Here is a 27466-nt window from a genome sequence, read left to right on the forward strand (position 1 = left end):
TCAGTTCAACTCCTCGAGTCCCACAAGGGATGGTGGGCAGCACCCGCTGCAACTAGTAACGGCAACTGGACCTGGAGCTGAGCTGCGCCCTCCACAACTAAGACTGAAAGGACAACAATTTGAAGCTGAATGGCACCCTCCACAACTAAGACTGAAAGGACAACAACTTGACTTGGAAAAAGTCCTGGAAGTACACACTGTTCCCCAATAAAGTCCTGTTCCCCTTCCCCAATTAAAAATCTTTCAAAAAAAAAAAAAAAGACTTACATACAAATGTTTATAATAGCTTTATTTGTAATAGCCCCAAATTAGAAGCAATCCAAATGTCCATCAACAGATGAATGGTTAAACACACTGTAGTGTATCCATAAAATGGAATACAACTCACCAGTAAAAATGAACCACTGAAAGAATCTCAAAATAATTATGAATGAATCTCAAAATAATTATGCTGAGTGAAAGAAGCCAGACAATAAAAGAACACATATTGTATGATTCCATTTGTACAACAATCTAGGAAATGCAAACTAATCTATAATGACAGAAAGCAGGGGATGGTGAGGGAAGTGGTGAAGGAAAGGAGGAAGAAGGGATTAAAAATGGGCCTAAGGAAACTTTTCGGGGTGATGGATTATGATTACTGTCTTGATTTTGGTGATGGTTTTATGGATGTCTACATATGTCCAAGTGTATCAAATTGTACACTTTTAAAATATGCAATTAACTTTATCAATTATAACTCAATAAAGCTGTTTAAAAGAAAGAGAGCTATCATCCAGTATAGAGCTATACTTTTGGGACAATTTTTAGTGCTACCTCAATTTGGAAAATGACCAAAGCGTTATAGGAATTCTGATGACCAAATTAGCAAGAGTAGAGTCTATATTTGAGAAGTAAAATCTACACTTACCATAGAAACTTGTTTGAAAATTTTTCAGTTTCCCACATGGTCTCTGGCAATTTCAATTTGAGTAATCTGTTTATTTCTCATTGTTGTATTAATTCTCCGACCTTTATATGTAACTGTTCACTTCGTCCTTGGCACACCCACCTTATCTTTACAGTTTCCCTGGTCCCATCCCGCGCCATGCACCACAGGGATTAATGACGAAATCAGTGGAAGTGAACGACAGGAAGGGACGGAAAGGCGGTAGAGTGGTTTTATTATAAGACAAGAGCAGTCAGCCTAAAAAAAAAAGAACAAAAACAAAAAAACAACTTTTGGAAACAGGCTAAATCCATCCCCAAGCTCTGAACGAAAACCAGTCCCAGATCACCAGTAACACTGGATTCTGATGCTGTCCTCTCTCCTGTTTGTGTTTACAATCAGCTTTTGACAATAGCCCAAGTTCCCAACTAAAAAGCTAGGTGATCATAGGAAGAAACAGAGTAGTCAAGAAAACAATTATACATAACTTGAACCTGCTAACCCTTGAACTGTGAGGGCATGGACTGCCTCTCCGCCCCAACGGTGGTCGCAGCAGTGACAAGCACGTTGCTAGGCACACGCTAGTCATATCAGTAAATTGTAGGCAGCAATTGAATAGTCTAACAAAAGAGAAATTATTTAGTTCTTTCAGTCCTTATCTAGCTCATGCCTTCTCTTTGGCTTATATAAAAATCAAAAGTCTGGTATTTGGGGTAAAGTCTTACCTTTATTCTTCCTGCTGTGTCTGCTGAATAAGGCAAATATTGGGAAGAAAATCATCTAGGCTAGTGTCATGGGTCTCTCAGAGTTGGTTTTGTTCTGGGACTTTTGGCTGTCCTGCCCAACCCAGCCAAACTCACATTGGTTGTTGTTGTTTTTAGGCCAAATATTATTATTTCAAAATGTCCCCTTCCTCCTGCTATAGAGTTAAACGGCTGGGGACTTTGGACTGTTGAGTTCTTTCAGGTGACAAGGCAGACCAGGTTGGGAAGTAGGGGCTAGTCAGTGTCCAGGGGCTCAGTGGACAGTGCTGTGACCCGGATGACCAAAGTCAACTTAAATTTGCAGGTGAGAGAAGAGGCCGAAGGAGGATCCAGTTCCCCAGTTAACCAGATTCCAGACATACTGTGTTTCGCCTGAATAGGTGTCGTAGGCATACGGACCACCGTATGTTTGAGTAAGTGCGGTTCAGAATTTGGAGTGCGACAGACCTGGGTTGGAACAGAGCTCTGCCACTCAGTGGAGGTGAGACTCCCCACACGCATCCTCTGGGACCCTCGCCTTCCCTTTCTGTCCGCTGGCCGCGGTGCGAGGCACGGGAAGCCCCGCGGCCGGGATGGCACAGCGCCGACGCCCCCTGCCGGCTGGCCCGGCTCCCCGCGCCCCGGGCCCGCGCCCAACGCTCAGCACGTGGGACGCCCGCGGCCGGATGCCCTGCGTCCGCACCCTCCTCGGCCTCCTGGCGGCCTTGGCGGCCTGTGGCGCTGTCGCCTTCCTGGGCTACTGTGTTTACTTCGACCGCAAGCGGCGTGGCGACCCCGCGTTCAAGCGCCGTCTGCGGGACAGTGAGTCGAGGGCGGCGGAGACGCGGCCGGGCTGGGCCGGGCGGGCAGGGCGGGCCCACGGGGCGAGGCCCGTCACGGGTGCCGCCGCCTCGGTGGGGCCCACGGGACGCGTGCTGGCGTCGGGTTGGCTGCCAACCAGCACGTGCCACGTTGTGTTTGCAGAAAGAAGAACCCAGGCGCAAAAGGCTGAGGGACAGGGCCCTGCCCAGGTGAAGTGCTTAGCGACGCCTCGGTGGTATTACCGTGAGTAACCTCCCCGCAGATGCAGGTCCTGGCCGGGCTCCGGGGCCCTGGCTGGTTCCTGAGCAGGCGCCTTGGAGCACCTGCCCTCGCCCCGCTTACATTCGGGTCCAGGTTTAGTTCTTATTGTCGCTTACAAAAGGGAAGGAAGGGAGAGCCATTTGGAGTTATGAAAAGGCACCTATACAATAAACGTTGTAGAAACAGGCGCTTCTTTTATTTGGAAAAGGCAGCGGAGCCTTTGCGCTGTCAGAGCTGCACCAACCACTTGGAAACCAGGCCCGGCCAGGGTGGCTCATGGCCGTACTCCTACACCACCCACTTCTGTCCTGTCGGGCCTTTCCTCTAGCTCAGAAGCAGAACGTATCCTCTTTTTCTCCGAAATGGAATTTGATTAATCATTTTTAAAGATACCAGTCACAGTCATCTTGGTGATTGGCCCAACTTAACTAATCACATCAGCTCTAAAAGTGCTGCAGAGAGTTCTTAGGTTCTTCTACGGATTTTCAGGAGGAATTAAGTCTTAACTTTCATTTATTCAGTAGGTCAGTCAGCGGCTACTCGAGAGCCTCCTGTGTGTGCGAATCGCCCTCTCTGTGGCAGAGGTTAGCAGTAGGGGAAGAATAATCCCCATGTAACAAACTTTGGAGGAGGCAGAGGGTGATTTTCAGGGCAGGATTATCATGAAGAATGTTCTGCTTATCTATTGCTGCTTTAAGTGTAGTAGCTTAAAACAGTATCTCTTTTGCTCCTGAATTTGCATTTTGAGCAGGGCTGGATGGGGATAGCACCTTTCTGCTCTGCTCAGCTTGACTCTAGGTGCGGGGCCATCTGAAGGCTCACTCCCTTACATGTTGGGTAGTTGATGCTGGCTGTCCACGGAGCTGCGACTGTTGGGCAGAACACCTACACATGTCCTCTCCGTGTGGCATGGTCTTCCTCACAGTGTGGCGGTCCCAAGGGGCAAGCATGAGTGTGTGTGTGTGTGTGTGGTGCGCGGTGCACTAGTGGCTACACCACTTCTGCAGTGTAGGGGCCTGCTCAGCTTCAAGGGGAGAGGAAATAGACTCCACCTCTTGATAGGGGAGGCAAGGTTCTGGCAGTGCATGTGGGACTGGAAATATTGCTGTGGCTGCTTTTGGAAAATGCAGTCCTTCACAGAAGACTTTGGAGGAGAGGTGGCATTGAATCGAGCCTGAGAGAATGTGTTAAATGTGGGTCCTGGTGTCCAGGGAGGCAACATTCAGGACTGAGGGAACTGTCCGCACAGAAAGGTGCAAAGTGGGGCGATCTGCCAGGCCTATTCATAAATCACCTTGACAAAGGAGTCACAGTGGGAAATAGTGCAAGGTAAGGTTGGAGAACTTAAGTTGGGATTGCATTAGGGAAGCCTTTGAGTCCACGTTAAGGAATTCAGATTCAATGGGTGAATTACTGAACATTTCTGAGCAGGCATTTTTTAAAATGAAGGAAAGAAGAAAACATTTTAGGTTAGGTTGATCAGTCAGCTGTGTGCAGGATGGATTGGAGGAAAGGACAAGCTATTGTAGCAGTGCAGGTGAGAGGTAATAGTATAAAAGCCCTGCACTGCAGTGGTGTCAGTGGTAACTGGTGATGAGAGATGTGAGATAAATTGTCCAGGAAGAACAGATAGTTAATGCTGACAGATTAAAGGGCCATGGAGAGGCAGGAGTCAAAGAGATTTCTGGGGTTTCAAATGGAGTCAGAGAATAAAGGTGTAATTGACACAGTTAAGGAAACAAGATAGGGTGTCCAAAGCGGACATGAGAATGGCCATGTTTTCTGGACCTTTCTGACTGGCACAAGCCTGGTTCAGCTCCACCTTCCTCTTCTTCATTATTCTGATCCATGCTTGCAGTTACATGGTTTGTGTGATCATTTGATTAATGCTTCTAATTTTTTAGGCTAAGCTCCATGAGGACACACCTTATCTGTTTTTCTTTTTTCCTCTCTATTGTCTCTCCAGTGCCCAGAACAATATCTGGTACATTCTGCGTACTCAGTAAATATTTGTCGATTATTGTTGTGTATTGTAGGCAGAGGAAAACTGCTTGTGCAGAGGCACAGACCACGAAATTCCAATATTTAAGGAGTATTGATTGTGGCCAGAGAGATAGCTGAGTGGTAATTTGGTGTGTTATTGTGGAGGGCTTTGAATGACAAATGGGAAAGTTTGGATATTTTTCTATTGTGGTGGTGACTTTATGTCAGAGAATGGATGTTTTTCTTTTTCTTTTTTTTTTTGGAGGATGGGGTGGAGTAGGAAGACAGGAAAACCACTTGGTGGCAGTCCAGATGGGAAATAATGAAATAGGAATTATTTCAAATGAGGAAAAGGCAGAAGCAGGATTTTTCAAGTGTTCTTTTATGTAATCCTCACGACAACTCTATTCTTCTATTTTTATAGAAGAGTAAATAAAGTAAGGCACAGAGAGATGTCTCTTTCTACCTCTTCTAGGATCTGTCTTCCCACTCACCCTCAGGCCTTTTCTGTTTCCCTAAGTATGGTCCGTGGATTTACCTGGGGTGTTTGGTAAAATATAGATGATTTGACCTGAGCACCAGAAGTTCTGATTTAGGCGGTCAGGGGTAGACCAGGGGCTATGGGGAAAGTGAGTCTCAGACTTTCGAGTTTGTAAGAATCACCTGAGGAGATTGTTAAAACTGCAGATTCCTGGGTCGTGCTCCTAGAGATCGGTTCACTAGGTCTGGGTAGAGCCCAAGAAACTACCGTTTTAATAGCTCCTTCAACTGCTTCTTTGTGAAGCACCGCCCTCAGATTCTGCATTGTTCCCTCATCTCCCTGGACGCTCCTTCCTTCCCTTCTCCACAAGTGATCTCAAATGTATTGTTCTGGACACAGGGTCCTGAATGTCATCTGCTTGCCAGACTGCTGCCCACATGCTTCACTGGCACCTCATCTTAGTGTCTTCAGAAGTAGATTCATCGTCTCACCCCTTGCCACTGCTCCTCCTCCAGTTTTCTTGTGATGCTGTTGGTATCACTAGCCCCCCTGCTGTGATCCCGACTCTTGCTTAAATATCAATCTCATCCTCCACAATGAGACTCCAATTCTTATTTTTCTGTGCTCTATCTCATGTCCTGTTCCCTTTCTATTCCCATTGCATCTACGTTAGTTCAGGCTTTTCTTACCTTTTACCGAGGCTATTGTAATAATTTCCTTGCTTGTCTTCCTGCCTCTCTTATACTGTCAGAGTAAATTTCTTCTAAACTACTCTGCAGATGAAGGACCAACCCTCTTAGCTTGATACCATGGCCTTCCATGGGTGCCTTCTGTATTGATAGCCTTATTATTTTCCTAAGGATTGGAAATCATACATGTAAAGTTCCTGGTCCGTAGCTGGCCTTCAGTAACTGGTAATTATCGTTGTTGCTACAGTCACCATCTCATAATCCAGCTAAATAAAGATCACTTGATTTTTTTCCCTGCGATTTTGCAGTGCTTATGCTCGATCTTTATCAGACTTTCATGAACTTCTCCACATCTCAAATGCTGTGTTTTCTGAGAAACTTTCCCTGATTGCCTGACCATATGTGCTGTCTCTGTACATTGAGCCCCAGAGGACACTGGGCTTTCTTGTTAGTGTGTTACTGATCTTATGTATACTTGTCCTTTCCCTTGGTTAGACTCTGGGTTCCTTGGGGATGGGCAAGGGTCTTGGTCCCCTGCCCCTATCAGCTCTTCCTAGAGTGGCCTGTCCTTCCTAGTGCTCACTGAGTATCTGTTGAATGAAACCTGTGGCTATTACTGATTATTTGTATATTTGCTGATAAAAGCTTAAACTATGACCCCATCCCCAGGTTCATTCCATTTTAAAAAGAAGATTCTTAGGGAAACAAACACAACAATGCTCCAGATATAACATACTGAAGCTGAAGTGACTGGCAGTGAAGTTAATATTTTGGGCTAGGGGTTGCCCTCTCTACCGTTCAGGACCAGCCCTGGGCATCCTGTGACCCTGGTCACTTTCATGAACCAGGCTGCAGCAAACCACAGCAACTTTCTAAACAAAACCAACTGCCCTGTTGTCCCCTCATCATGCTCTTTGCCAAATCAACAAGCAATTTTAATACCCCAGGCAAGAAAATAGTTTTGCAACATACAAAGCTATGTTATAGTTAGTTACAGTAGGATTTCTGGTATGTGTACTTCGTTAGCTGAGTATATTATGGATGAGAGTTATTAGAAGCATCTCAACCTAATTTGACTATGCTATGTATTTTTTTATTGACCGAAATTGTAATTCCATTTTAAGAAACTGATGTAAATTTTGTAAAGAACAACTGTATTGACCATACTTTGGATTTAGAAACTAGATTCAAGATGTGCTTTTTCAAGAAAACATTAAATAATTTTGATCAGTAACCAAATCCCTTACATTCATTACTCATTGTTAAATATTTTGTGAATCTTTTCAGTTGTGGGATCCAGCAAAGAATGAAAAATTGCAAGAACTTTTTCTGCAGGAGGTACGAATGGGAGAACTTTGGTTATCTAGAGGTAAGAACATAAACATTCTTTTGAAAGCCGTTATTGATGGTTATTTATGTTCAAGAATATTTATGGATTGGTATTTGTATGTCAAATAATTTAACTAGCTAGATGTTAACCAAATTGCTCCCGTTTAAAGAGAAAGTATCCTAGCATTTTCACTCTATCACACTATCTAGCTCCATTGGTTATAGTGTTCCAGTGTATGTGGCAGTCTTGAAAGTGGGCAGATGGAAAAGCAAAGCCAAGTACAAGAATACCTCATTTACTGTCAGGTGAAATTCTAAGTAAATGAATTTTCCAAATGACTGCTTGTGTGAATCAAAACTTTTATAACTTGTTCTGCCTTCTTAGAGTATCCTTAATAAAATAAGTACTTTTTTTGATGATTAAATCATTATGAATGACCATTTTTATAGTATCTTTGCACTTAATGGCCACTGTCTCTGCACTGTATTTTAATTATAATTTTTCCTCACCTATTTCCTCACCTAAGATAGATTTGAGAAAACGTCACAATATTGCCAGGTAAAATGATGATAGATAATATCAGTATTGCCTAAATATTGTGGATAATAATCATGTTTTTATTCTGGAATTCGACCCTGGAATTTTTTTTTTTTTTGAGGCTTCTTATGGGATAAATGATGTTGCTGGATAAATGAGCATTACACCCATTTATGTATCTTTTTCTCAAGCGTTGCAAATTCCCCTGCATATCATAGTACCTTTTTACCTGTTTTTGCTTCTTATTGTCTTTTTTGAAAAGATTTTGTTTTTGATCTGTATTTAAGAGGGTAGTATCCTCCAGGATTTATAAAAACGAAAGAGGAAGTCAAGATCCCGGACAACTCATAGCAATACCCCCAATTTTTACTTTACTCAGTGGCTTAAAATCATGATAAGCATTTTGAGAAATTAAAAAAAAACATTGCAGCCATTCAGCATCATTGCTCATTAATCATAATTTGAAATTTTAGCATTTTATTCTGTACTAATCTTTTAGGTAGTTTTATAAATGGACTAAAATATCTGTTAAACATTAATGACAAAATGAATGGTAACTGACTTGAATGATATAAACAGGAGTGATTTTACACCAGGTAATGAAGTATAAACTTTAAGGACCTTTATTTACACAGGCCTCTTTGAAGGTGCTGGGAGGGGGCCTACCAATTTTGTATTCATAATTTTATAGTCTTTTTCTTAAACAGGGGCCCCAAATGATATAAACTCGAGGCCCTCATAAAATCTGGATTAATCTTTAGATATGGATGCTCCTTGGATATAGGGGCAATTAAAATAGTACCTTTATAGTTTTAACATTTATTGGATTGGGGTAGTATAACTATGGAGGGGAAAATTCTGAATGTTAAATCAACAGAAAAAAATAACAATTATTTATTAATTTTATTTTTATTCACTATGTTTAAGAACTATCATATAACAGTTTAGACTTAGAAATCAATGATAGATAGTGAGATAATTAAAATAACTTGGGTTTTTAAACTTTTCCCTCAAAGGTGATCACATTTTTCTGTGAACCCCTAAATTGATTAATTAGCTCTTTAAGGGTTATGTACTTCTATATTTTACCTCAAATACAGTTTTCAGTCTTGCTTATTCTGTAACTCCCCACTGAACCCCAAACCAATTAAATCAGAATTTCTGGGGGTTGGACTCAAGCATCAGTATTTTTTAAATCTCCCTAGGTTATTACAATATAAATCCAACATTGAGAACCAGTATTCTAATGCAATCATTTTTGACCCAATTTTTGTTAACCTTTTTTAAATTTTCTTGTCCTCTCTGCTGCCACCACCAAATGTCATTACTATGCTGTCAGGTAATATAGTTCTGTAGCCATCTTAATTGTGCTTATGTCTACGTTGGGACCATAATTTTGATTGAAATTTTTGATTAGTTATTGGTTGGTTGACTTAATTGATCAAATTGATTATTGTTTTGGGTCACATTAGCTCCATCAGATTGAGAGCAGGCATTCTAATCCTTTTCTTTAAGACTCAGTACATTCAAAGTATTTTGACTGAATGTATCATTTCCAAAAGTCTGTAACTTTATGAGTTTAAAATAAACCTTTTAGTGAAATGTTTCACGTAATAAATAGCTTCTTTAAATGCCTAAGAAAGATTACTAAAAACCCAGCAAAGAAAATTTCTTAGGTTCAAAACAAAATTAGGTGTCTATAGACACAAAACCTTGTCTTAAATCCTACTTAATATTGACAAGTCTTGCTTTGTCTATGTATCTAAGTATGTCTTTCTCATAGTTTTTAGGTTAAGCTTAATACAAATCATTGGGAAGCAGTTTTTTCTGTCCATCATTTCCTTTTTCTTCATACAACCATGTATTTCAATGAATGAGTGGCAGATTTCATTAGAATCTAACAATATATTTAACTGTAGAGAAATGTATTTTATTTTCTACCTAATTATATTAAATATATGTCAAAATTTCAACTGCTGTTATTACATAACACCTGAAGTGAGGCAGTACAATTTAGTCTCAAGGTTCAGAAAATTAGGTTCTGTTACTAATTCTGGCATTAATCAGCTTTGAAATCTTAATTTCACCGATCTTTGCCTCAGTTTCCTAAAACAGAGGAGTGAAATTCAGTGATTCCATGTTCTAACATAAACAGAAATTCGATGATTAACATCTACTCTTCACAAATTTTCATTCTTAGTTACTTTACAACTAAAACTTGACTTAGAAATCAAAGTTCATAAATCTTATTTTCTTCCCCTGGATCTGTAATTCGTGTTACACTACATTTTGTTTTCAACTCCGACAACAGAATCTATTAAACAGTGTCATTTAGCTGGAACAACAGATGTTTCATATATTTCATCAATCACACATGTAAGGATAAACTACCTTTATCCATGTAAGGATAAAATAACAGAACACAACCTTTAAAAAGAACTCAGTACCCACCCCTCCTGCGTACCCAAATTGCAGAACATGGACATTTCCAAAGCAAGAAAACTTTTGAACAGTAAGAGTGTACTTACTGTAATTTTGGTCATAATGTAATTCATATTTCAGGTTGACCACAGTGAATCTAATTGGCAGCTCAGCATTTCTCCTCACTTTTATACTCTTTATGAGACTTGCTTGATATGCTTTTTAAGTTTTAATGCTTGGGGCTTTTTTTGTAATTTGTAGAATGTATACTTTGTAGAACTTTAAAATTTTGCTTTAAACTTATCAATCTGTTTCAGGAGAGCACGGAATGGGGGTTGAACATCTCAGCAATGCACTTTTAGTATGTGGGCAACCACAGAAACTTCTGAACATTTTTAAACACACACTCCCTCCCAAGGTATTTGAGATGCTATTACACAAAATTCCCCTTATTTGCCAGGTGAGCAAATATTTAATTATTTTTGTGACATGAACACAATAAATAACTATGTTGGGCTTGATTATACAGAAATAGCAAAGTATGTGTGTGAATGGCCCAAAGTTTTAAAATGAGTAAAATCTTTGAAGTTTTGGTTGCTTTTCTTGCTTTAAGATGAAACAAGCCGATTCTTTCATGGTGCTTTGACTATAACGAATTGTATATTTTGTTGCGTATTATACATGTTTCAACAGCTAATTTTTAAAGATAGCATTGTTAATATTTTGTTGATCTTTGTACTTTCAAAGATATCACAGTTATTGACTGTATTGTCTACAGAGGCCTTTAAGTTAAATGGTATCGTTAATTAAATGACCTAATGGCTTAAAAATTAGATTTAATCTAGGAAACAGTAAATTATCAAAGCAGAACAACCCTTCTACTTTCCATTAATATGGCAAAACATAAAGAAATCACTTTGGTAAATTTAAATATATAGGCTAATTAGTGTTCTCTTAAGTACAAGTTTAGATTAGTAGCAAATGAAATCCATTTGTAAGTTAATTTATTAATATGTACGGTGTTTCCCTGAAAATAAGACCTAGCCGGACAATCAGCTCTAATGCGTCTTTTGGAGGAAAAATTAATATAAGACCCGGCTTTATAATATAGTAAAATAAGAATCAATCTTATATAAGACCCGGTCTTATATTAATTTTTGCTCCAAAAGATGCAGTAGAGCTGATTGTCCAATTAGGCCTTATTTTTAGAGAAACACAGTATTATTCCACTTACATTTACCAAAGTACTTGGTATGTTTATGCAGCAACTAGAATTTCCTGATAATGCTTGGATTTGTTTTAGAATTCATTTAGCCATCAGACAGTTTTAACTCTGGTCAACTTTTTATTACACTGGTCACATGTCACAGCTGAGAATACACTGTGCAGTGTTTGTCTGACTCAGAATCATTCATGTTAGACTCTCAGCTTTTGAACAAAACAACACAGACTCCACTAGAGCATAACAGTATACTGTTAAACATTCCCACACTAGTCTTAGATGGGTTGTTTCCTGAAGATATATGAAAATGCAGCTAGAGTAAGAATGTGTAATGCCCACCCTGACACAAGAAGGGAGGCAAGAAAAGGATCGTGCATGACATGATTAGCAAGTAACTATTTTATGTATTTACCAGCAATTTGAGGCAGACATGAATGAACAGGAATACTTGGAGGATGATCCTGATTGAAAAAAATGTCAACGTATCCAGTCAGAATACTATGATACTATATAGTATAAACAACTGCTCAGTGATACTTCCATTTATTTTACTTTTAGTAATAAAATGTTTTTTTCTAATACATGATTGAATATATATTTTGCTTTAAAATTAACAGTCACAATTGAAGAAACAATGGTTTATTTTTCTAATCAAGTGACTAAGCTGCTGAATCTTAAGGCCTCAACAAATGTTGCATCTTACAATTTTCATTGAACAATAAGGCCTTCTATTTTGATTATTCCTGGTAAACAGCAATTTTGTTTCTCCAGTGGTTTCCATTTGCCAAACAGTCATGACAGATGGTTTAACATGGTGGCTACTGCTTTCAGGGGATTCTATCACATGAATCCTCATTTCCAGTGCAATAGCTGTTGGCAATCTTGCATGGAAAGTCTATCCGTCAGGACTGCTCTATCGTGGTTGGCCAAGGAGTCCTGCTTTGGCTGCAAGAGCTTCATTCTGCTGAATATGATATTCCTGAAATCTCATGGATATTCTTTGTGTCATTTTTAAATATTTCTGTAAGCAATGCTCTGAACAGGTGGTCTAGAAATAAAAAAAAAAAGGGAAGATTGAAGATGTAACACACACAAAAATCTTAATTTTTAACAGTGAATGTTTTCTAAAGGAACAAACAGTGGGTACTTTTCTTTGAATGTATCAGAGAATTAAATGCTATTATTGAGTAGCAAGTGACTGACCATAGCTTTCAATTGTTAATATAGGAATTAATACATACTGAATGCCTACAAGTTTGTAGGCACTAAGAACAATGGTAGGTAAGTCCTTGCCATTTGGACTAGATTTTCTGCAGGTAAAATCTAATATTAATCCAAATTAATCTGCAGGATAAATCTAATATTAATCTAATATTAATCCAAAGCCCACATTCCCATCCCCTTACTCTGATTGTTCAAATGTAGGCCCAGTAGCAAGTCTGTTTCTTTTTAATGAGAAACTCCATTCTTAACATTAACTTAATTCTCAACCATTTGCGAAGAATAGTACACTTAGCAGCTATCAAACTTTGTCATTTATTTAACAAGTCCTTATTCATTGCTGGTTATATGTTAAGCTCTTGGCATGAATGTTTATCATTGTCTTCCACTGGAAGAAGTTGTGTCACTTTAAGCCAATACAGAAATGTTTCGATAAGACATTAAAAGTTATGACAACCAGAAGGATTGGGTTTTCAGAGTACACCTTTGTAGTGAGCTACCAAATTCAAGCGCTGCTTTTTCCAAAATTACCCTGAGTTTTCAGGGTCAGATAGAAAAGTATGTCAAGTTTCTGTAGCCAGGACATCTTGACTGAAAGCTAATTAGTAAGAATCTTTGCAATGGAAGAATAACTCAGCAAGCCCCAGGCATCTTCTTTAAAAAAGTCTGCCTTGGTTCAATGTGACTGTCACATTAAATTTGTCATCATTTAACTCAGTGGTATGGGTTCTTGGCTGCTTCAGTTCCTCTAACCAATGGAACATAAAACGTAGCCCAAATTTCTGTAATACCTAGGCGCAAGCAAAATGCTTAGGGGGATCCATTTATATTGTTTATGACAAGCTTAGAGAATTTTTAGTGGGCGACACTTTTCATACCTCTTCAGGTTTTACTTCTCTTGTTGTGAAGTCTTTAACACAGTCCAAAAAGCAGGTTTCTGTAAGTTTATTGTAGGTTCCAAGAAATTCCTTAAACTATAAACAAATCAGAAAGTTCTTTAATATTTGCTTTTTAAAACAAAAATGTTTTGAAACTTTAATTATTGATGTTTTTATTTTTTACTTAGGCAAAATATCCTGTAATACTTGAAATCAAAGGTACTTTTGCTAACTTAAATGGGTATAATATGATCCTATAATATGATCTATAGACTATAATGAAATTTTTTCATTAAGTATTTATTTTCCTGGATTATCTGGTAAACTTTCTGAAAACTAAATGCGCTTTATATCATTTAGTGTCCATTTTTGGAAATGAAATATAAAGTTATTTTGTGAGATCACTGATTGGCATGATTACATCCAGTAGTGCCTTAAATTTGTTTCCCCCCCCCAGAGGGTTTGAATTATTTATTTTTTAAAAAGATTAAAATATAGGTAGCATACGATATTATATTAGTTTCAGGCATACATCATAGTTATTCAACATTTACATACCTAAAGAAATGATCACCATGGTAAGTCCTGCAACCATCTGACACCATACCATGCTATCACAATATTATTGACTATATTGCCTATGCTGTACATTACATCCCCATGAGTTATTTGTTATATACCTGGAAATATGAACCTCTTATTCCCCTTCACCTTTTCACCCCCTTTTTAAAATTTTCAGTTACAGCTGACATTCAAAATTATATTAATTTCAGATGTACAGCATAGTGGTTAGACATTTATATAATTTACAAAATGATCCCCCTGACCAGTCTAGTACCCAGCTGGCACCATATATATTATTACCATATTATTGACTATATTTCCTATGCTTTACTTTACATCCCCATGACTATTTCGTAACTACCAATTTGTACTTCTTCAGTTAATCCGTTTACCTTTTCCTCTGAGCCCCTGAAACCCCTTCCCATGTGGCAACCTGCTTGTTCCCTGCATCTGTGAGTCTGTTTCTGTTTTGTAATATCTACAAAATATAGTGAAATTTTCTCATTAAATATTTATTCTTTCCTGGATTATCTGTCAAATTATCTGAAAAATACGCTTTACATCACTTAATATCCATTTTGCAAATGAAATATAAAACAGTTGTTTTGTGAGACCACTGATTGACATGGTTGCATCCAGTAGTGCCTTAAATTTTTTGCAAAATGTTTTTTCTTTAATTATAATCCTTACCTGTTTTATCTGATCAGATTCTGGCATTTGTGCAGCCATATTCTTTCAATACGTTTATTCGTCACCTGATTTAAAAATTTAAAAAAAAGTTTACAAAATGTTTTTAGTAGACTAGCTGAAGAGTTAGGTAATCAAAACAAGAAAAATTTATGAAATAGAACTGAAACAAGTCTACCTGAAATTATTGTTCATATTTTATAAATTTCTAACCATGTATGTCACTCCCCAGTCTCCCATATCATTAATGACAGCAAAGACCATAAAGTTTAGAATTAAATTTTTTAATGTTAGCTATGGGACCCAAAAACCCTGTCTCTCTAAGTCTCCAGTTTTAAGACAATTTGCTCTGCTACCTTGCAACAAGCCACGTGTTAAGCCCTCTTCCTAGTAGGGTTTTAAGGGAAACCAAGAGATTTCCATTGTCTTCCCATCGGTACGTAACTATTCCACTGGTTACTAATATAACTTTGACCTGTGCTACTAATGATCCTTTTACCATCTCTCTGTAAATGCAAAGTTCTATTAATTGTTAAACACATTCCACTTATAAATCAACAACCCCCATGAAAGATATTCAGAGTTTTAAAGGACTCTTTATAAGTTACAGGAGTTGTACATTCTGCAGTTCAAAAAGGGTAATCATACAACCCTATCAGAAACTTCTGAACATCTGACACTTGTGATCTGACTTGGGGACAACAGAAAAGTGAAGACAAGGAAGTCAAAAAACCTTTGTGAATTACTGGGATTTTCACGTACTCTAAATGGAGGGCCCAGGCTTGGTTAATCCAGATATAAGAATGCACCGTATTACTTATTTATTCTATCCTGGTTAGTTCTAACATGGATGAACATCTGATATAAAAGATTTGTATAAAATAAAGCTGTTTAAAATATAGACATTAAACAGCATGTAAAAGGAAGAATAAGCAAATACTAATCATGGACATGAGATTAACAGAATTTCTATGCATTATATTTAGTTCTGAGTTTTCTGATAACCAATGCAAGGAAGATAAACTGGATATATAAAATCATTCTTATTGGCTCATCAATTATTACTTAAAGTGGCACTGAAAAGCATGACATTTTTATGAAGCTTTTATGGAGATGAAACTAAGTTCAACTTTAAGGCAAAGTGTATGCTACCATCATGAAAAAAATTAACATTCTCATATGATTAATGAAATACAATCAATGGTAATTCCATTCCAGCATTTCCAACCATGTATATACTTTCCCCTCTTTTGCATTTATTCTTCCCTCCTTTTTCCCCCTTATTCTATAAATTAGTATTACTGACATTTTTAAAAAGTCTTTTTTTCCATTTGTAAGGAAAAGTATCAATTCTTTTCTATTTGCTATGCTCGTTTCATTCCAGATGTTATAGCCCATAGTTTTCTTTGAAGTAATGATTAATAAAAAGTATAATTACCTATATTTCTGAGAATCTTTGGTTTAGTAGTTATAGGATATAAACTATCTTTTCTTTATATTTGCTATAAAAAATGCAGTAGAGGCCTTAGGTTAGCCCAACATTCGGGCAATTTAGTGTTCCATAAACACCTAAAAAGTTAACAAGAATGCTCTTTATTCCTATTTCATTTCTGAGTTTTTAATATCTCTCTCTCTCCCCCTCCCCTTCTCTCTCTATATATATAATACACACATACACGCACATACACATGTATTATACCATATAAACTATCTGGAAAATACCAAGAATTAACTGAAGGTCACATTTTTTCAGATGTTGCTGTGACATTCATCAGTTATATGCTGCAGGTAAGATACTGTCCATTAGAGTCCCACTTAGCTCATTTAAGCCATGAAACACTGATTCCATACCCTGCAACTACTGAACTGCATAGAAATCCAAACCTAACTATTGTATCATCTTCGAATATCAACTTCAAACTTATTTATAGTTTGGGATCTTAGCAGTTACTATTCTAATTAATTGGTAGATATTCATTCAATAAACATCTAAAAACTAAAGACAAAAATTTTGAAAGCAGTGAGAGAAAAATGACCCCTTACCTATTAGGATTATAGCATATTTCTCAACAGTCAACCCAGAAACCTATATCTAACAAAAATATCCTTCAGGAATGAAGGGGAAATTGACATTCTCAAATGAAAAAAACCTCAGAGAATTTGTTGCCAGCAGATCTACCCTAAAAGAAGGGTTAAAGTTCTAAACTGAAAGGAAATGATAAAAGCAGACTTGGAACATCATGAAGGAGGAAAAACACAGTAATAAAAAATATGAGTAAGTACAATATACTTCTCTTGAGTTTTCTAAATTATGTTTGACAGTTAAAGCAAAAATTATAAAACTATAATGTGGTTCTAAATGTATATTATGAATGGGAAAGTAAAGGGAGGTAAGGTGTCTATACTTCACTGAAAACTAATGTGTTGACACCATTACTGTGATAAACTATGTATATATCAATCAATACCTAGAGTGACCACTAAAAAAGACATGATACACTCAAAAACACTAATACATTGTATACTTGAAACTAATTAAAATAATAAAAGCACTATAAATCAAAATGAAATTCTAAAAAATATTGAAATAATCTATAGAAAGGCAAGGGAAAGGAACAAAAACAGAACAAACAGAAAACAAAAAATAAAATAGCAAAATTAAGCTGTACTATTAATAGACAATTACATTAAATGTAAATTATCTAAATAATCGATAAAACATAGAGAGTGGCAGAGTGTATTAAAAAACATGACCAAGCATATGCTGTCTGTAAGAAACTCACTTCAAATATAACGATATAGGCAGGTTGAAAACAAAAAGATGGAAAAAGGTATGCAAACATTAATCAAAAGAAAATAGTGGATATATTAATATCAGACAAAGTAGATTTCAAAGTAAAGGAAATTACCAGGGACAGAAAGGGACATTAAGGGTCAATCCATCAAGACATAGCAATTCCAAATGTGTATGCACCAAGCAGAGCTGCAAAATATGTAGAGAAAACTGACAGAACTGAAAGGAGAAAGAGGCAAATCCGCAACTGTAGTTGGAGACTTTAACATCCCTCTCTCAACAACTGATAACACAACTAGACAGAAAATTAGCAAAGATACAGAAAAACAACACCATCAACCAACAGTATACAATCTATACTTATAGAACATTTCACCCAATACCATAGAATACACATTTTTATCAAGTGCCCATGGAAGCGATATCCTGGGTCATAAAACTAGCCTCAACAAAAAAACCATACTTAGTTCTCTGACCACAGTGAACTCAAACTAGAAATGAGTAACAGAAAACAGGAAAATCTCCAAACATTTGAAAAATAAACAATACACTTCTAAATAATCCATAGGTTAAAGAGGAAGTCTCAGGTTAAAAAAATTAATCGAACTGAATGAAACTGAAAATAACAACATATCAGAGTTTGTGTTAACAGAGCTAAATCAGTTGCCAAGAAGAAAATTTATAGCACTAAATTCATACATTAGAAAAGAAACCTCTTAGATCAACAATCTAAGCTTCCACCTCAGACACCTAGAAAAAGAGCAAAATAAACCCATGTAGAAAGAAGGAAATAATAAACAGCAGAAATCAATAAAAATGAAGCAATAGACAAATCAATAGAGTTGGTTCAGTTGGTTCTTTGAAGAGATTTTAACAGGAGTCTACCAAAACTAACAAAGAAAAAGTCATAAATTACCATTATCAGGAATGAAATGGTATATCACCATAGATCCTGCAGACATCAAAAGGATAAAAGGACTACAAATAGCTCTATATACATAAATCTAACCATTTATTCATGAATGTGGTTTTATCCTGATATCAAAACCAAAGACAGTTCATAAAAGAAAACGGCAGTGAAATATCCCTCAAAAAATAGACATATAAATCCTTAACAAAATAATAGCTGACAATACAGCAATCCATAAAAAGAATTACACACCTTAACTAAGTGGGGTTTGTTCTAGAGATGCAAGGCTCATTTGATATTTGAAAATCAATGTAATACACCTTCTTAATAGACTTAAAAAAATGATAATATCAATTGATGACAGAAAAAAACATTTGACAAATTCAACACCCAGTCATGATACAAAACTGAAAACTAGGAAGAGGGGAACTTCAACTTGATAATGCGCCTCTACAAAACATCCTACATTGCAGTTTATGATGAAAGACCAACTACTTTCCCCTGTGATTGTGAGCAAGGCAAAGTATCTGCTGTTACTACTCTTACTCAGCGTGCTGCTGGAAGTTCTACCCAGTGCAGTAAGGCAAGAAAAGGAAATAAAAGACATACAGATTATATAAAGGAGAAAATAAAACTGTCCCTACTTGCAGATGACAGGTTAAAAATTCATGTATAGTAACTTTTTCAACCAGAGGCAGAAAGTATGAAATCTTGAAATGTTCTGTAAATTTCAGAGACTAGTAACACTGTGCTGATTTTATCCTATCCCACTTGCCCCTTACTATACAACTCAGTGACAAAGGATAGTTGTTATTTGACAAGATATAGGTGAGGAGCGCCCCAATGGTGTTGGTATGAATTGTCTTTATTTAAAATTAATTTCCTGGTATTATCTTTTAACATACAGTCCTTACAATATATATATCCTTAAAATGAAATAAAGTTTATCTTATTATAAAAGTAATATAATCTGTTTCTTGAGAATTTGGAAAATAAGAGAAATAATTCTACTACTCAAAGACCACTTTGTTAACATTATGGGTTCCTTTTCTCTAGAATCATTCAGTTACACATTTTATTTTTCAAATATCTTCCCATACCTGTAACTCAAGACCTAACAGCAATCTCCTTAAGTCTGCCTAAATCTCGAAAGCTCTTTTCTGTAGTTACCAATGCAGGCATACCTCATTTTATTGCGCATTGCTTCATTGTGCTTCACAGATGTGTTTTTGTTTGTTTGTTTGTTTGTTTTTAACAAATTGAAGGCAAGATCCTCCACCAGCAAAAAAAGATTATGACTCACTTTCTTATGGCTGTCTAGAACCAAACCTGCAATATCTCTGAAGTATGCCTGTATCAAGATTATGGTAGACATAATTGTAGGCAACTGTTTCTAGAAAATATTGAAGATGATTGACTGAATAAATGATTTGCTAGTTTGGTGTCTTCTAAGTCTTTCAGCATTCTATTTTGCGGTTATTTAATAAATTATGCTGACTGACAAACTCCAACAGCCAAGCAAACCACCTGATGGAGAGAACAGGTAGCACCAATGTGGTTGCCTCTTTTATTTGGTTTTAGTTTCCAGATATTACAGCAAAAAATGTTTGTTTGTAGAGGCAAACATCCAATCAGCGGTTACCTTCTATCTCTGAAACCTGGAGATGGATGGAAGGGATAAGAGTTCTGGAATCCCTGGCTTAGGTCTTGGGAATGATTACAGCAGTGCCAAATTATTTTTGCGCCAAACAAAATACACCGTAAAACCAGAGAACTTAAGAATAAAGGGAGGTCTTATCAGTCATCAAGCTCAAACCTTTTCTGATGCATGAGTCTCCTGTCTGTTCTGTTAAAGTAGTGGTCCGGCCTTTGCTGCAATGTCTCCAGTGAGGCCTGATTTCTTACCTGAAAAATGAGGGGATTATAATGACTGTGGAGTCCTCTTCAAACTCTATAGTCTTATTTGATGAAATCTAAACTTCTGTTGGCTAAATCATTTTTTAAAAAACCTCTTCCTTAAATTTATTCTGATCATTTTGCAATATATAGAAATAGAAATCATTGTCTTGTACACCTGAAACTAAAATTAATGTTGTATGTAATTTATATCCCAATAAGGGGAAGAAAAACCTCTTTCTTTTCAATAAGTGAAATTAGTTTCTTCATTCTATTCTGAGGTTACAAATCTTTAGCATATGTTGTTTTATATATATATATATATATATATATATATATATATATATATATATTACACTATTTATATAAAACAACATATGCTAAAGATTTGTATATATATAGGGTATATATATATATACATATATATTTGTGTGTGTGTGTGTGTGTGTATATATATATATATATATATATATATATATTACACTCTATCTGTATCTTTCCAGGTAGTATATATGTTCGGGTGAATACAACAGGACAAACAATTCCCAGAAATTTCTGAATATTAAAATTAACAGACTAGCCAGGCTGTGATGGGGGACATGTCCTCCGTTTCTTTTTTAGAATCATATGCAGCTTTATACCAGGTCTAGAGCCAAATTTCCAATTCTGTTCAAATTTAGTTTACAGCAAATGATTCTTCTGATGTTTTGGCCTCCGTTACTAACCTGGTACCTGCATGATTGGTAATCTTGTGATTCAGACAAGGATCATGAATGCATCATAAAACCTCTGGGTGACTGGTTGTTGGAAAACAGAGTATGTCCTTTGTCTCAAAGCATCTCCACAGGTTACTGGTTATTTATTACAAAAGGAAAACTGTTCTTTTATATTGGAAAGATCTGGCAGTCACCACCTTAGCCAAGTGATTATACATTGCATCAAAAACATAATAGACACGGCATCGCCCATGTGGTATTCTTGCTAAAAATGTTTGATCTGACTCTGATCATGAGGGAATAATTAGGAAAACCCACAATATGGGACAATTTGTAACACTAGACTCGTCTTTAAAAAAAAAGGTGCAGAGGGTTGTTGTACTGAGGAGACTAAAGAGTCATTACACAGCTAAACACAAGGTGTGAACTTTGGATCCGGAATCAAAAAAGAAACTTTTTTGAGTTAAAAAAGTACATTTTTGGTATAATTGGAGAAGTCTGAATATGTTATCATTTTAGGTTGATAATCTTATCCTGGCTATGTAATAGATTGTTCTTAAGGAGATACATGCTGAAAAATTAGGTTAAAGGTCATGATGTCTGCAACTTACTTGCAAATCGTTCCAGCAAAAAGAGTGTATCTTTATATGCAGATATAGTGGGAAAGAGAAAACAAATAAATAAAAATGTTAACAGTAAAACAATAACAATAAAAAAGAAATAAAACAATCTTGCGAGCCATATTTTTTTTTGTTCTAGGGCTATCAGTGTCTTATTTAATAAGTGAGATGTTTAAACTGATCTGAACTAACTTGTTTGGTTGATATAATAGGATTCTACCACATGTCCCTTTACTTTAGATTATTTGCAGCAGGTTTGGCAAGTTAGGTCTGATTAAATGGCAATTCATTATTAATCAGAGCAAAAAATACTTTTGAAAGGTGGCTGCATACTGCTTTTGGGTTTAAAGGCTGGCTTCGAGGCCTAAAGGATGATCCTGTGAGCACTGGACTAAATAGGAGCAAGAATACTTGGGTTTCAACCCCAGCTCTGATGTATATTAAACGGGTTGTAAGACCCAAATCAAGTATTTATTCAAGTCGTCTGAATGACTGCCTATGCGCACACCTTGGAGACTGGAGGGGAAAGGTTACTTCTTTCACATCTAAGTTACACCTAGAAAATAAGGAAGTTAAATCATCTCCAAAGTCTCCTACAGCTCTGACATTGTCATTCTGTTAATTCACCTGTATTATAAGACAAATTGTGAACAAACAGATACTACCTAAGAGCCCAGTAATGAGGAGGAAAATATAACTGAAATAATTGCCAAGAAAGAGTTCTCCACAGCTGAGACCTTAAGGTCCCTTTTAATTCTAGGATTTCTATGAAAGCAGACAGCTGAGATGTAAAAATAAATAAAATTTGTTATTTAGCTTTTACATCAGATGACATTTTTTTGTTTTTTTTTTTGATTAATCTTTTTTAAAGCCTCTAGTAATGCGTAAAGGGAAACGTCTAAGTAGTGCGTCCTAGAAAATGAGCGGATCAGATAAGGGTTGCTTGGCCCTGCTGGCATTGCGTTTAGAGCGGATTTTTCAGTTAAAGGAGGATCTCCTGCCTGTTAGCTCAAGGTCAAAGCGTGGATGCCTGACAGTCCAGAACAAGACCCCGACTCCTCCAACGCAGTTTGGGTGTGCCTCAAATTACGACCCTTGCCCCAGTGACACGATCGCGAGGTCGGAAAACCGCTCTGGGGATGGGTGACGCACTGCCTGGCTCCGCAGTCCCCCGCAGCCCCACGGATATGCGGCGGCCTCATTCAGAGACCTGCCACCTTTCCTGAGCGTAGCCTGCCGCCCCCCGCCCGGGAACCCGGGATTCTGAGGGCAGAGAAAAGAGACCATACTTAAGCACAGGCTCTCGCTTCCAACAACTGTGAGGCTGGAGGGGTTGCGCTGCCAGTCGAGTCCGGGGGCGGAGGGTCGGGGTCACGCAGGGTGCTGCAGCCGCTGCATGGAAGAGAACACGTGGGAGCGGTGATGTCAAATAGCCCTTAGGCCCTTCCACGCCGATTCGTTATAACGCGGGGAACGCTAGAGGAAAAGGTCGATATCATCATACAATTCTAAAATCCCTTGAAAATTATTTTTTGTGACTGTCTCTTTAGACAATGCTTTCCACACCTGACTTCCTTGTCAATAATAACCCGAATCTGCCGAAACGTTTTGTAAGACTAATTTACTTAATTCGCGTCCCTAACGGTCTCCAGGATCTACATCGTGAAACTGTCTCTAATAAATGCGAGTGGTATTAACCGTTTAGGTCGGGAGCTCTGCCTGTCTTTGATGAGTCTCTCGGGTTTTATTTAATATTTAAGTCTTGTGAGGCAATGTAAACGGTTCACATCTGTTTTAAGCTTTTTATGTTAGGAGTTTGTTTCCACCCGGAAAGGGATGGAAGAGCACCAGAAAGCATTCAACTTTTTGGTTGGGTGTTTGAGACAATTTTCTTTGGCGCGCATGCGTGTTGTGTATCAAGGGCGGGCTTAAAGGGAAGTGGGTGTTAACCCGCGAGCAACTGAAGCTGTTGTCAGACCCGTGGCTGCGCGGTTGCCGGGCGTTCTGGAGACGCGGCGGGGTGAATTTAGGTGTCCCGTGGTTGCATCTGGAGGGTTGTGTAAGATTGTTTGTCTGAGCAAAGCTATTAAGCTTCTTATGTGGCTGATTTTTAAAAAAATAGCATTTCGGTTTTACCTGCTTGACCCTCTCTTCTCAACAAATCTTAACTCCGCCTCCATTTCTGTTTGGTTTTGCACTGCCCACTCTCGGGTTGGGGGATGCACTGTTATGGTTATTATTGCTCCTGCGGCCACTCTTCTCATCCCCATTTTCAGATTCATTGACATGGTGCATTAATAGACTGAGTGCGAAAAATGGGTGAAAATAGTGTTCTAGTCTCTATGCTGGATTACATACCAAAATTGAAATTTCTAGCTTTGTGCATAGTCTGTTTAGACAATGTTTTATTTAAAAGTTGATGACTGCATATTTCAAAATCACTTGAAATTCACGTTTTCTTTATCATACTCCCCCCACTTCTTCTGACCCCACCCCCTCCCCAGTCCTCAAAGCGGTGAAAATTTTGTTCTGAAGTTTTATGGACCCAGAAGAAAGTTTTTCTATCCAGAACGGTGGGACTAGTTTTGTTATAAATAATATGAAAGGCTCTGAGTTTATCCCGGAAAAGAAAAAAACACTTAAAATACCAGCGAAGAGGCTTCGTGAGGTAGTTTCTCCAAATCAGGGAGATAACTTCGCTTTGCTGAAAAATGAGTTGTCCTGTGTTCCTCCAGCGTTGCCTGCAAATAAACGTCTTCCTGTTAGAACGGGGACTAGCTTGAATGGAACGCTGCATGGTATGTGATTCCAAATAGTTTTTCAACCAGTTTTCATTTCTGTACATCTTTAGTCTTTGTTTTCATTTCTTTTTGTGTGTGTGTTTCATAATTTAGAGGATTTTTAATGTTTAAATTCACAAACGTAAGATATTTCTAGTTAGTACAGGTGTTTGGAAACTAACTGACCATTTTCCCTGGGAAAATGGCCAGGCACATTCTACGTCGAATAGTATTGAATGGAAGGAATGAATGAAACTTGAACATTTCCTGTTGTGTTTTTTCTTTGTGTGGTTTTTGTACACTGTTCCTGTTCACATGTGTGATGGACACACAACTTTAATGATGAGCTTATTTTTCACTACTAGGGCTTTTTACCAAATGCTCTACCTTCTGTTTGGATTGTGCTATCCCGTTTGGCATAGTAGAAAAGCACAACATGTGTCATTTGATGCTGTCCACCTTCCGGTTCACTTAACCTGTTTGGAGCTCAGTGACAATGAAGATAACATATGCTTTACCCAATACACTGCTAATTGTAGGGATCAAATTAATGAATATATGTACAAAAACAAAAAATGCTTTTATAGTGTTCCTGATTTTGGGTACAGCATATCATTAGGCCTGCTGTTAAATCATGCTTTTATATCATGTACATATTTTATTCGTGGCAAATGATTCAACCCTGGTTTGTCCAAATGCAACAGTTTAATGATATATTTTAAAACATTTTATACTTATGTCACTTGATTGTCAGTACTGACCCATATTTTCCAAAATATCAGTTGTAAAACCTTTCATTTTCTTAAGTTTTTGCATGAAAAGTGGCTTCCAATTTAGGTCTTGCATTAATATATAGTTTATAGTTGTTGAACCATGCCTGTACAGTTTCTAAATGTAAGGTTCTGATTTGAAAATCACTAAAATTGATTTCTTTGTTTTCTTAGGTTCATCAGACTTAACTTCTGTTAGAAATTATCACCAGCATCCATTAGAAAATCCCACCGTGTCAGAAAGTGTAAGCAAAAGTATTCTTAATTATGATCATGTTAAAATTTTCAGTATTATCAAACAGTGTTATCTTAAATTACATTTGATTAGCAACAGGTGTTGTTTTTATTTAAATTTCCCTTACCAGGAGAAATGTTTGGCATACAATTATGACTCGAATAATGTTTGAGACATTAACGAAAAAGCTTTCTATAGAATAATAAATATCCATTAGTTAAGATAATGTCCACTGAAAGAAATACTGTAACTGAAAAAAAAAAGCTCTGCTATTATCTAAGAAAAAGGTATTCTAAAGCAGAGAATTATGTAAGTTAAAGGAATAATAGCAACATACTTAAAAAAAAAGTGATGTGTGATTATACATAATACAAACTATTATGAGGTCTTTTATGGGTTTTTTTTGAGGCGTCTTTAAGAAACGAAAACAGGACATTCTCATCTTAACCTTTTTATTTATAATGCTGAAATTATTTGGTGATAAATACAATGTTTTGGTCATGCAATCTAATTAGACTTTGACCACTAATCATAATGTTTACCTATGTATTGTCAGTTTGACAAGTCTATAAAGAAGATACTTTCACAATGTAACATTTTGAAAATTGAAGCTGGTAAACTAAATGAATTTGAAACTATGGTCAACTTGGTCAAAAACTCACAGTAAAAATGTATAATTATGGGCCATATTTGGTCCCTGAGTAAATGCCTAACCTTTGGGCTGGTGTTTTTTGTTTCTTTTTTTGCACGCCTTATTTAATGATTAATGCTATTCAAATTCCATTATCTAAATAATTTCTCAGACCTACAGATGCACTATTAACATATAATTGAAGATAAATGGGTGACATTTGTTGTGAAGACAGTCAGGCAGGATTCCATTACATTTAATATGGGCTCACCTTGTTTTGTGCAGTTTTGTCTAATGTAAAATATGCCTGCAAAGCAAACTTAGTTCATTATCATTTTGCCATGAACACAAACTGCCATCTCTATACATCATGTTTTTGTTTCATAAATGAGTGCTGAAATTATGCTGTGGACTTACTATTTCAATGAGAAAACTAAAGGTGTTTGTTCCTGACATGCTCACATTTATATCAACTCCTGTTCATACATATTTTTCCCTACTATCAGAAGATAAGATGTCCCTTTTTCTATTTGGGGCTACTCCTTACACATGTGTAGAAAGAAAATAAAAACTTAAAAACATTTTATTGTAGAAAATACAAAAAGAAAAAAAATTCTAGAACTTAAAATCACCAACTGTTAACATTTTGAGTTCTTTTTCTATGTGTGTATGTTATGAAATTATATATATATGTATGTGTGTGTATATTATATATATATATATATATATATACACACACATATAACTAAGTAGTGTTAAGGATACTAAGTATTATTAAGGATATTTATCCATGTCATTTTTTTTCTAAATACTTTTAATGGGGTCATAGAATTTCAAGGTATATATATATATATATATATATATATATATATATATATATATGTATGTGTATATATATATATATGTGTGTGTGTGTGTGTGTGTATATATATATATATACCCAATATATACGCATATATATATGCATATATATATATATATATATATATATATATATATATACCATAGTTTATTTGTTCGTATTTCTGTCATTTGAAAAGGTTTTTTTCCCTCCAGTTTTTGATAATATAAACAACCAGGTAATAAACATTCTGGTGAATATCCTGGGTCATTTCCTTACAATTAATCTCTAGATATAAAATTATTAGATCAAAGGATATGCACACTTTTTGAAATGTTTGTGAATTGCCTCCAGAAAGATTGTACCAATATGTGTTCTCCCCACTGGGTTTGATTCTTTACTAGTTGTTTGACATTAGGCAAGTTAACCTCTTTTTGCTTCATTTTTATCATATGTAAGTACCTGACATGTAATAAAGAGCTATGTGTTAAATGTTTATATATATA

The 27466-nt window shown here is 36.7% G+C and overlaps 3 protein-coding genes across 12 annotated transcripts in view; 2 read left to right on the forward strand and 1 right to left on the reverse strand.

The window, feature by feature from the left end:
- The first annotated feature begins 1983 nt into the window (after positions 1–1983).
- Positions 1984–12089, forward strand: TOMM20L (translocase of outer mitochondrial membrane 20 like). Its single transcript, XM_019725812.3, has 5 exons — positions 1984–2493; positions 2656–2702; positions 7195–7276; positions 10513–10655; positions 11833–12089. The coding sequence occupies exons 1-5, from the start codon at positions 2265–2267 to the stop codon at positions 11884–11886; spliced, it is 555 nt and encodes a 184-aa protein (XP_019581371.3). The 5' UTR covers positions 1984–2264; the 3' UTR covers positions 11887–12089.
- Positions 11102–23164, reverse strand: TIMM9 (translocase of inner mitochondrial membrane 9). Of its 3 annotated transcripts, XM_019725816.3 has the most exons (6): positions 22993–23154; positions 21695–21724; positions 20288–20376; positions 14771–14835; positions 13517–13612; positions 11102–12465 (listed from the first exon to the last, which is right to left on the reverse strand). In XM_019725816.3, the coding sequence occupies exons 4-6, from the start codon at positions 14807–14809 to the stop codon at positions 12331–12333; spliced, it is 270 nt and encodes an 89-aa protein (XP_019581375.1). In that variant the 5' UTR covers positions 14810–14835; positions 20288–20376; positions 21695–21724; positions 22993–23154; the 3' UTR covers positions 11102–12330. The 3 variants fall into 3 exon arrangements, with proteins under 3 accessions (XP_019581375.1, XP_019581374.1, XP_074183528.1); XM_019725815.3 differs by lacking the exon at positions 21695–21724; XM_074327427.2 differs by lacking the exons at positions 20288–20376; positions 21695–21724 and having other exon boundaries at positions 22993–23164.
- Positions 23165–23618: 454 nt separating this feature from the next.
- The window catches only part of KIAA0586 (KIAA0586 ortholog), a 99279-nt gene continuing 95431 nt past the window's right edge, over positions 23619–27466 (forward strand). For 4 of the 8 annotated variants that reach the window (XM_088797352.1, XM_088797350.1, XM_088797353.1 and 1 more), the window contains exons 1-3: positions 23619–23762; positions 24208–24501; positions 25428–25498. In XM_088797352.1, coding sequence (XP_088653478.1) covers positions 24243–24501; positions 25428–25498 — 330 coding nt within the window. In that variant the 5' untranslated portion in view covers positions 23619–23762; positions 24208–24242. The remainder of the gene's footprint in view (positions 23763–24207; positions 24502–25427; positions 25499–27466) is intronic. The other 4 variants (XM_088797354.1, XM_088797356.1, XM_088797357.1 and 1 more) reach the window with 4 other exon arrangements.

This window comes from Rhinolophus sinicus, chromosome 3 (genome assembly GCF_057876585.1).
Source record: "Rhinolophus sinicus isolate RSI-liver-muscle chromosome 3, RSI-T2T, whole genome shotgun sequence".
In the NCBI taxonomy this organism is placed as follows: Eukaryota; Metazoa; Chordata; class Mammalia; order Chiroptera; family Rhinolophidae; genus Rhinolophus; species Rhinolophus sinicus.